The sequence below is a fragment of the Silurus meridionalis genome, chromosome 7 (assembly GCF_014805685.1).
Source record: "Silurus meridionalis isolate SWU-2019-XX chromosome 7, ASM1480568v1, whole genome shotgun sequence".
Classification (NCBI taxonomy): Eukaryota; Metazoa; Chordata; class Actinopteri; order Siluriformes; family Siluridae; genus Silurus; species Silurus meridionalis.
In genome coordinates, this window is record NC_060890.1 from 6990655 (window position 1) to 7001515 (window position 10861).

General features: G+C 38.5%; 1 protein-coding gene across 7 annotated transcripts in view; it reads left to right on the forward strand.

The window, feature by feature from the left end:
• Positions 1–10397, forward strand: part of exoc6 (exocyst complex component 6) — a 51897-nt gene extending 41500 nt beyond the window's left edge. For 4 of the 7 annotated variants that reach the window (XM_046853512.1, XM_046853516.1, XM_046853514.1 and 1 more), the window contains 4 exons: positions 2496–2569; positions 8176–8288; positions 8453–8464; positions 8940–10397. In XM_046853512.1, coding sequence (XP_046709468.1) covers positions 2496–2569; positions 8176–8288; positions 8453–8464; positions 8940–9072 — 332 coding nt within the window. In that variant the 3' untranslated portion in view covers positions 9073–10397. The remainder of the gene's footprint in view (positions 1–2495; positions 2570–8175; positions 8289–8452; positions 8465–8939) is intronic. The other 3 variants (XM_046853513.1, XM_046853517.1, XM_046853518.1) reach the window with 1 other exon arrangement.
• The last annotated feature ends 464 nt before the right edge of the window (positions 10398–10861 follow it).

Sequence of the window (10861 nt, forward strand, 5' to 3'; positions counted from 1 at the left end):
CATATATCTTATTCATGGATTTTTGACATTTCGGCTGCCCAGATTTGCCATGTCTTTACTGTGGGTCAGTTTCTTTGGAATATACTCGGTATATGACGGGAAGTGTACAAGTCAACACCGATTGAAAAAACAGCTCATGTAGAGAAAAACTTGATTAAAATGTATGTGGTCATAGACTTAATGCTACTTAATGTAGCTGGCTTTGTGCACAGGGACATTGTCAGGTTTGAAACAGGTTTGGGTCTCCTAGTTAGGAAAGCTGTAATATATTATACATAGATATCCTGATCTCATGCGGGGCAGACTGCAAACATCAAAACATCATTCTGTTAAATAAACACATGGAGGACAAAGGGAGATGCATTGTGCCCTGTATGCCTGTATGCTACATCACTGTCACATGCAGAAAAATGTGTGTGGTTTGTAGCTGCCCCTGTAGGGCCCTGAAGCTGGTAAGACGGGGTGAATTAGAGTTCATACCAGGGTTTAGCAGCACAGGGAATACCTGAGGCCTCTCGCTGGCTTTGAATCGAGAACTGAAAAGGGCTTGTCATTTCACGATCCAGTTTTATTCATTCAACTTTGGGACATTTTCACCGAGCAAAACACGGACATTTTTTTACCAAGCAAAACACTGAGAGATTTTCATCAAACAAAACAGTGGGACATTTTTACCAAGCAAAACAGTGGGACATTTTTACCAAGCAAAACAGTGGGACATTTTTACCAAGCAAAACACTGGGACATTTTTACCAAGCAAAACACTGGGACATTTTTACCAAGCAAAACACTGGGACATTTTTACCAAGCAAAACACTGGGATATTTTCACCAAGCAAAACACTGGGATATTTTCACCAAGCAAAACACTGGGACATTTTTTTACCAAGCAAAACCCTGGGAGATTTTCATCAAACAAAACACTGGGACATTTTACCAAGCAAAACACTGGGACATTTTACCAAGCAAAACACTGGGACATTTTCACCAAGCAAAACACTGGGACATTTTTACCGATCAAAACACTGGGACATTTTTTTACCAAGCAAAACCCTGGGAGATTTTCATCAAACAAAACACTGGGACATTTTTACCAAGCAAAACACTGGGACATTTTCACCAAGCAAAACACTGGGACATTTTTACCAAGCAAAACACTGGGACATTTTCACCAAGCAAAACACTGGGACATTTTTACCGAGCAAAACACTGGGACATTTTTACCAAGCAAAACACTGGGACATTTTTTTTACCAAGCAAAACACTGGGACATTTTTTTTACCAAGCAAAACACTGGGACATTTTTACCAAGCAAAACACTGGGACATTTTTACCAGGCAAAACACTGGGACATTTTTACAGAGCAAAACACTGGGACATTTTTTTTTACCAAGCAAAATACTGGGACATTTTTTACTTAGCAAAGCACTGAGCCATTTTCACCTAGCAAAACAATGGGACATTTTTACCAAGAAAAACAATGGAACATTGTTACCAAGCAAAACACTTGGATATTTTCAAAAAAAGAGAAACACTGGGACATTTTCATCAGGCAAATTTTCACCAGGCAAAACAGAGAAATTTTTACCAGGAAAAACACTGGGACATTTTCAACAACCAGAACACTCATTTTCACCAGACATATTTTTTACCAAGAAAAGCGCTGGGACGTTTCCATAACGAATTCATCATATCGTTCTGCCTGTGTGAAATAAGTACCTGGTTGCCAGTTCATTATGTGGTAATGTTTTTAATTAAGATCTATAAAAAAAAACCTATATATTTTGGTGTGTAAGTGTACATGTATACATACCGAAATTCAGCGCTTTCGGTTCGGTTTTGGTTGTGATCCTTTTTACGTACGGAACCTAGTAAAATTTGTATAGTCTTCGATTCACAATTTGAGTTCATTTATTATTATTATTATAATTAATAATTATAATAATATTAAACTTGAAAACATACACAATGCCAGGGGTCTATAAAAGAACTAGAGTAATTGCAGCGTCACTGTGGCTTCTCACTCTGTACCGAGATAAGATTTGTTTTGCACATGCATGAAAACGCTAAAAGGATCATTAGCACTAGCGTAAAATATCATTTTATAATGATAACCAAGCAGGCATTTTATTTAAAATTGTTTTCAAAATTTAAACATTTGATGTTCACAGATAATTTACAATTTAATAGTAATAAACTGCACTTATTAATAATAAAACTAATAAAAAATACGACAAGCTATTTTACGTTTCTGCCCCACTAACCATACCGAAATTTGAACCGAACTGTGACTTTAAAACCGTGCACCGAACTTTGTGTACTGTTACACCCCTAATATCTATCCATTAAAGAAAATATTCACTTCTGGCAATAGATACAATGGCTTCCTATAAATAAGTATTATAAGATATTAAGATAAATAAAAATAGAAAATAAGATAAATAATAGTGATTGAGGCCTGAGAATGATTACATTAGTTCCTTGTTATCTTTGCAGTATTTGCCAGTTCAGAGCCAGTGCCCGGATTCCAGGGGGACACACTTCAGCTGGCGTTCATTGACCTTCGACAGGTAAGCACACCTCAGCAGCAAAGCTTTACAAACCAAAAGGTGATGAAGAAGCTACAGTAATCTTAACAGAAGTCATTGTTGTTTTCATTTAGTTTCATTAGATTTAGTGATCTGTATGGTGTTTAATGTTCACTAGAACACTGATTATGTGACTGGAATGATATCGATAATTGGATACGATGGGGTATTGGATGTTCACATTTTGAGCACACACTCTTTCTCTTTTGCTTAGTAGAAAGAACTAAAATCACATATAATTTTCACAATACATTTGTATTACTGTGTTTAAGCCGTAAATCATCCTCCCACACTCTTTAAACACACAGAAAACATTTGCAAGAATATAGCGAGATGAAATTTGTGTAAATTCGTAGAAATATCACATTTATAGTGTGTACTGTAGTAAAGTACAGTACTGTAGCATAGCCTATGCATAGTTTCTCTGCTTGTTTATTGGTTAAAGTGTCCTATGGGGTCAAAAAAGTTGCTGAGTTAAAGATACACATCACTGCATTCTTTAATTTCAATGGCTAAATCTGGTGAAATAAAGCGGAAACCTACAGTTTTTTTGTAATGCTGCTCATTTCTTATGAATTTCAGCATTCGCTGAACGGTAAATTAAAAAAAAGGAATATAATTTAATACAGTGTAGCTGTTTAGTATCTCACAAAAGTGAGTACACCCCTCACATTTCAGCAACCATTTCATTATATGTTCTCAAGGGACAATAATATAGAAATTAAACTATATATCGATACATTTTAGAACAGTCAATGTGCAGTTTGTATAGCAGTACAGAATTACTGTCCTCTAAATATATATCAACATACAGCTGTTTAAATAACTGGCAACAAAAGTGAATACACTCTAAGTAAACATGTCAAAACTGTGTCCAAAGTGTCAATATTTCGTGAGAGCATCACTGTTATCTAGCACTGAATTAATCCTCCTGGGTATGGAATTCACCAGAGCTGGACAGGTTGTTGCTGGGATCCTCTTCCACTCTTCCATAATGACATCACAGAGATGATGGATGTTAGACACATGCCGTTTCTCCACCTTCCACTATAGGATGCCCCACAGGTGCTCAATAGGGTCTATATTTCGATTAATATGGAAACATACTTGTCCACTCGGTCACCTTTCTTCAAGGCAGTTGTCATCAGGTTGAAAAACTGTTATTCGGCCCAGTCTCTGAAGGGAGGGCATCATGTTCTGCATCAGAATGTCACTGTATATGTTGGAGTCCATGTTTCCCCTCAATGAACTGTGGCTCCCCAGTACCAGCAGCCCCAGACCATGATGCTACTACCACCATGTTTGACTGTAGGCAGGACACAAATATCTCGGTACTTCTCACCAAGGCGTCGCCACACATGCTGGACACCATCTCAGCCAAACAATTTTTTCTTGGTCTCATCAGACCACAGGACATGGGTCCAGTGATTCATGCTTTTGGACAGGTTGTCTGCAGCAAACAGAAAGCAGCCCATCCTGGAGGTTTTCCAAGCCCATCTTGGAAAACCTCTGTATGACCCTGACCACTGTACTGTAACTCGGTTTCAGGGTGTTACTGATGGCATCTTTGTGGAGAGAATTGTACTCAAAGCACCAAATATGAACTGCTCTAATACACGATACAAAAAATATGGTCCTGTCAAGCAGACAAAAACATGAACATTAGAAATAGGACATGTGGCTTTGCATGGTTACACTTAGGGTGAACTCACTTTTGTTGCCAGATATTTAGACAATATTTAGACCTTGAGAAGTTGCTGAAATTTGAGGGGTGTACTCACTTATATTAGATACTATATCTTTTTGAATGGGTGTCTACAAGTCATTACAGAACCTGGCTTGATAAGGCAAGCAGTTATTTTTTTTTCAAACAGCATTCATTATTATATATCGTCAGCTGATCGACCGTTCCTGCTACGTACATGCTTGTTTGTGTCGTCAGATCTTTATTTTCTTATAGATGAAGAACACATAATTTAAAGAAGCAAAGGTGAGAAACATCCATAGTGGTGGAATCTTAAAAAAAGGGAATTCTTCTGGCTATCAAGTAGCTGGTGATGAGTGATGAGTGGTAAAGGCATTCCATTGACTGGCTCAAATGTCAGAAGGATTGTTGTGCTTTAGGTAGCCTCTGATTTTGGTTCAAGCGAAGAGAGAGCAGTCAGAGTGAGGGCTCAGGACAGGGTCAAGCACCTCAGTCTCAGATAAGGAAAAGAGGAGAGTGCCAGTGGTCAGGCTTTACCGCCTCACCCTGCCCTTCTCCATAAGGTTAACCTCTTGCTCAGTTCACGCCACTCATCTCACTATCCACAGAACCAGAAAACCCGGTGATGTGGGGGAGATACTTGGATATCAGTTTGACAAGGGCCACAGGCAGACCCTAAGATGGATCCACTGGAATTGGCATGTTTGAGAGCATACTGACCCCGATCGCCGGGGTCACAATGTCACTGCCAATCATCTGATCTCTAATGGACACTCTTGTTTACTCTCTGCTTTTTTTCAAACAATTTTTAAGCCTTTGTTATCTGTAACTTGAGCTGCATACAACATTGTGGGTCGTACCCTCGAACCACTGTTTTGTTTTTAACATACTGTCAAACGTTTGGCAACATCTACATTTCAACGGTTTATAAAAAAACGTTCCTTTAGTTTATATGCAGCAAACCAGGTGATTTGATGCTATGAAGATTTACTTTGAGTAAACAAATATATAAATGTCTAGAGGTTATAGTATTTCATTGTAAATTCATAGCATGATTACATCTTTACACACTCATCTAGTCATTAGTTTCTAGGAGATTTTTTTCCGACATTGTGATCCAGTTCATCCCAGAGACGTTCAATGGGATTTAGGTGACTGGGTAGGCAATTCCATGATGGATAACACTCCGGCCTGCTCTCTAAATAACACCTACAGCGCTTGGACGTACATTTCAGGTTATTGTCTTGTTGTATGGTAAAGTTCCAATTAGCCAGACGAAATTCCATAGCGTGAGATGAAGTGTGAAATGGTAGCCATGTTGGATCAGTATTGCTTTCACTTTCCTGAATAAATCTCCATCCTTCCCTGCTCCAAAACAACCCCAAACCATTACGCTTCCATCTCTGTTTGACTGTGGGGACGAGGACGTCTGCTAACATCTACTCTCCTGTTCTCGGTCTCAGTTCTTCTGTTTGAGATGTCAGGACTCATCTGTCTGCATAACTTTCTTCCAGTCCCTCACTTTAAATTCTTGTGTGTTTTTACCCACTTTGTTGCATATAAACAAAAGGAACATGCACGTGTCCCTCAAAACCCATAAAAGACTAGGTGTTTCCAAACTTTTGACAGGCTCTGTATTTAAAGCTACTTAAGCAGGTCTGAACTGGATATGAACTGAGTCATTGCTTTTCTTGAATTCACAGCGTTATGGTAGGAAAAGTCTAAATTTGATCTTGGTTGATAGTTTTGTTTATTTCTGTCAGAATAACTTGTAGCACATTCTAGACAGTTCCCTTAAAAGTCAGCATGGCAGAGAAATGTTTTGTGTAACATACAGAGGAGCAGTTAAATCCCAAAGTGTGAAGAAACATTGGATGTTTGATGCAAGATGTTTGGAACAAACTGACAACTGATTTCCTTTTAAAACCACAAAACCATTTTTATAGGGCAGATAATGCTCAGACAAAAGACTGATTAGATTTATGGTTGTTGTTTTTTTTTTAATTGGAAACTTTATTGAATTCAGTGCACTGAGTCTGAACTCTGGGTACAAGGTTGCGTGTGAGCACTCATACGGTGCGGATAAAAAGCCCTGGTGCTGATGATTTATGCCATTTGTTGCTTCATCTGTAATCTTATTGGATCTTTAATTCGAGTTTTAATGAAATTCCCTCAGGGAAGCAAGTCGCTATGGAATTGTGTTAATCATGGCATAAAGGAACGTGTTGATCAGGATTTAACAGAAACAGTACCTACAGATAGATGATGATACTTGATCAAGCCGGCAGTCGTTTCTATTTTAAAGAATGAATGAGAAGACGTATTAATAAAGGAAAGGATAAGTAAATTGACCCCAGGCCGTAAGAGGTGGACTAGTTGGACACTACAGCTTGTGACAGGTTGTGTGTTTGTGTTGCTTGGGATAAGATCTTCATTTTAGTGATTCTCACTAGTAAATGAAACACAAAATTGTACATTAACCAGTGAGGAAGTAAATGTAATTCATGACTGTACTTAAGTAGCTTTTTCACGTATCTGTTCTTTACTGAAGTTTTTTCATGCGGGGAGACTTTTACTTTAACTTGACTACATTTCAAATATCTTTTTTTACTCAACTACATTTTGCAGAATCAATCGTTCCTTTTTTGTTTGGATAAAAACGTAACTGGTTAAACACGCAGCAATAAGTGCCGAGCGCACGCTCCGTTTTGAACTTGTTCTGATTGGCGCTTGGTGGCGTCTACATACCACCAACATACTGTTCAGCATCAGTTCAACTTCAGGACATTTTGAGAGGAATAAACGATGGCAGAAACTTCTGACTCTAACTTACCACCACGTCCGTGGCCTTATTTGCGTGATTTATCAATTAGTGCTATACTCATTAATACCATTTTATTAATATATTGATGTTCTAAAAGTAACATGAATTACCCTTAACTGATTAAGCAAAGCGTCTAGAGCCATAGGAAGTCATGATCATAGGAACATTATAGCCATAATAAATAGTACTTTGGATACTAAAGTACATTTGAAGACAAACACTTTTGTACTTTTACTCACGTGAACGTTTCAAGGGAGCACTTTTTCTGGATTTATATTTCACAGAGTGTATCTCTACTTTAACTCATGCTACATGGTTTGCGTACTTCGTCCACACTGACATTAAGCTATAGGTATGCAGTTCTTTCACCTGATAGTATAAGAGTGGGACGGCTGCACTCCATTATTTGGACTTCTCCAGAATTATTCTAACAAGCCTTAAGTTAGACTTAAATACAAATATCCAGGAATAGACATTTGTGTTTTAAAACCCTGGTGTCCTGCTTCGTTTAGTGTAATGCTGCCCAGCAGGAACTGCAAACGGCACTACATGACGCTTCGGCAAACAGAGCGCATAGCAGGTGTGAAATGGAATTAGCTCTAAACTCGACCCTCTGTAATGAACGATTCTGGCCGTAATCATCCCCCTAGTGCTTCATAGCCATTAGCATACATTGTACTCAAACTCTGGTGAGAGACTTCTCTTTTCAATGTGTCTGAGACCTTGAGTTTCCCAATTAGGGGTGTGAAGTGCTCGGAAGGCATGTACCAGTATGACTGCAGGCCTGAGCAGAGCAAGGATTAATCCCTGTTCCAGGTTATCCAGAGGTCACCAAGGGATTGCTGTTCCTTTAGCATTTTGAATGCCAGATCCAGGCACAATTCTCCACAAGTAACCCCCACTGGCAGCTCAAATACCCCAAACCCTCCCCAACCCACTTTCAATCAACCATGCCTCACTTATTTTTGTAACGAAATAAGATTACCCTTCTTTGCACAACTGAATGCGATTATTTCTACTCCTCACTGTATTGTAATGATTCGTTTGTTTCTTTTGCAGCTGCTGGACTTGTTCATGGTGTGGGATTGGTCCACTTACCTAGCAGACTATGGCCAGCCCACCTCGAAGTATCTCCGGGTTAACCCATCCACTGCACTTGCACTTTTGGAGAAGTCAGTATTCCTCATGTTATGTGAACAATTTCTTTCATTACTTACAAACCCGGCTTGTCCTAATATACGTTGTAAAGACGTTTCTGTCCCTGTGTTGCTGTGAAGTAAAGATTGCCCATTTGCATCTAACATTTTCTCTCTTTCTCAATGCTAACTTGCGACAGAGTCAACCGGGGGTAGGTAGTTTTACAATTTCCAAATGTACTTGCATACACTAAAGAAAAACTATCCTATATATATATACACACACACACATAAACCTTAATGTACAGCAGAAGTCTCAAACAACCGGCTTACCACCCAGTACCAGGCCGTGGAAGAGCTACCGGGTTGAAGAATGTTTTGTGGAATATGTGATAGATATGACCTTACATACAACAGTGTATAATTTATTAAGAGTTTTTTTTTATTGGATTTTGAGCCACTGTTTAAAATTACATACAGCACAATTTATATTTATATATACATATATATTAAGCATATGAAGTATGTCATGAAATGACAAATATGAAAGCTTAGTGATTAAGTTACACCACTAAGATGCCACTACTGGGCCCCTGAGCAAGGCCCCTAACTCTCATTGAGGTGATTGTAAGTAATTTTGTATTATACATCACATATATCGTAATCCTGTGTGTGTTGTCGTTCCAGGATGAAGGACACGAGCAAAAAGAACAACATCTTTTCACAGTTTCGGAAGAACGACCGCGACAAGCAGAAGCTGATCGAGACGGTGGTGAAGCAGTTGAGGAGTTTGGTGAACGGCATGTCACAGCACTCATAAGCGCCCTTTCCCTTTCCGTTTTCTCCTTCCTGCACTTCCCAATCCCACATACTTAAAGCACGGGGCGGTGCAAAATCGAGACCAACTTCAAGACTACAGCACCTTCTTTAACACAACGCTCACACACGGGCCACGCATCCATCCCCAGTGTCCTCTGCCAAAACGTTTCCCTCTGTGTCACGCTTTATTTCAGACTGAATCTCGAAGTGTAAATACTGGAGAAAAAAAAAAACGACGAGGGGTCGGTTTTATCGAATGCAACCATTTAATAATTGGTCATTTCTTCTTTTAGCGTATTTTTTTTTAACGGCCAAGGATTCTGTTTTTGTATATTGTAAAAGCACTCCCGGAGAACCGGCGTATGAACGATGACGTCCTCACGTGAGACAGATGTTCATATTGAGAGATTCTCCGGAGCGGGGGAGGGGCCATGAAGTTTTTAGTGTAGATATTCGAAAATGATATTTAACACTATTCTAAAATCATGCTTCCCACACATCTGAACCAGTGTGTCAATTTGTGGTGAAGGGAAAAAAAACTTGCATGAATGTGTGTGTGTGTGTGTGTGTGTGTGTGTAATTTTTAATTTTTTCTCTTAATTTAAGGCTGAAGATATAATTTTTCGCATATGAACCTTTTATTCTTTTAAGGGAATAGCAGCGTTCAGCTGTGAAGAAAAGAAAAACATTTCATTGTGTACAAAAAACCATTTGCTCGCGTCTCGAAACGCTTTTTTGGAGTTGATTTATTTAATTTAATTTTTATTTCAAAGGGGGGAAACGAAAGCTTTTATTTTCCGTCCGAGTTTCCAACGCTTTCGACGGTAAAAGGAAAAAAAAAGCGAGCAATAACTGGTCTGGATGTCACGTTTCGTCGTGACGTTAGTTGCTCCCTCGAACTTTCCCGCAGACTTTGCACCAAATATAATTTAAGTTATTTGCATATGTATATGTAAGTTATTTGCATATATATGTGTATATATGTATGTATGCTTGTGAAATGTCATTGTACAAACGACAAAATGGAACCGAGAGATTCTCTGAATCAGAAGTGAGAGCAGGGGTCCGGCTTGCTCTCTTCCCTAAACATGATAACGTACAAAAAAAAAAAAAAAAACGTGAAATTTTATTCATAAGTTTTAGTGATGCCACGGTTTTCCCTCCAGTTAAAACAGCACTAGTTCTATTTCTGCCTTTCTGATTGAATTCTCAGTCTTATTGAAGATTGCTGCTGGAGATCTGCATCATCTCTGACACAGAGTTCTCCCAAGAGCATCACTTTTCCCATTTGTTTTCGTTCGCATTAATAAAACTGGATCGACCGATTGCAACGCCTCGTCTTCTTTTATTCCCAAAGATGGTGGTTGGAGTGAAATATACAGATACGTCATTAATATATGGATTCACCCCATTACCTTTTGAACATGAAAATCCAAACACAATTCAGTAAATTTCATCAGACTCGTGTTTGTTACATAAGAAATCACCCACCTGAACTTTTCAAGACTTTTTTTTAGGCAAAGAAGCAACCAGGAGCCGATGATAGTTTTGAATATGATGCACCATCACTACATCTCACTTACAAATTGTGTTCTCCAGCACAGTGTATAAGTTCACAGGATTATGTCCAGTGTCTGTTTTATAGATTTGCAAAAGAATGGAGGTGTTTTTTATTTTTATTAAGTAAAACTTTAATCAGTTCAATTCATTTTTATTTGTATTTAACATTGAACATTGTCTCAAAGCACTAATAATGTGGTGATAAAAAAATGTATATCTTCTTTATAAGT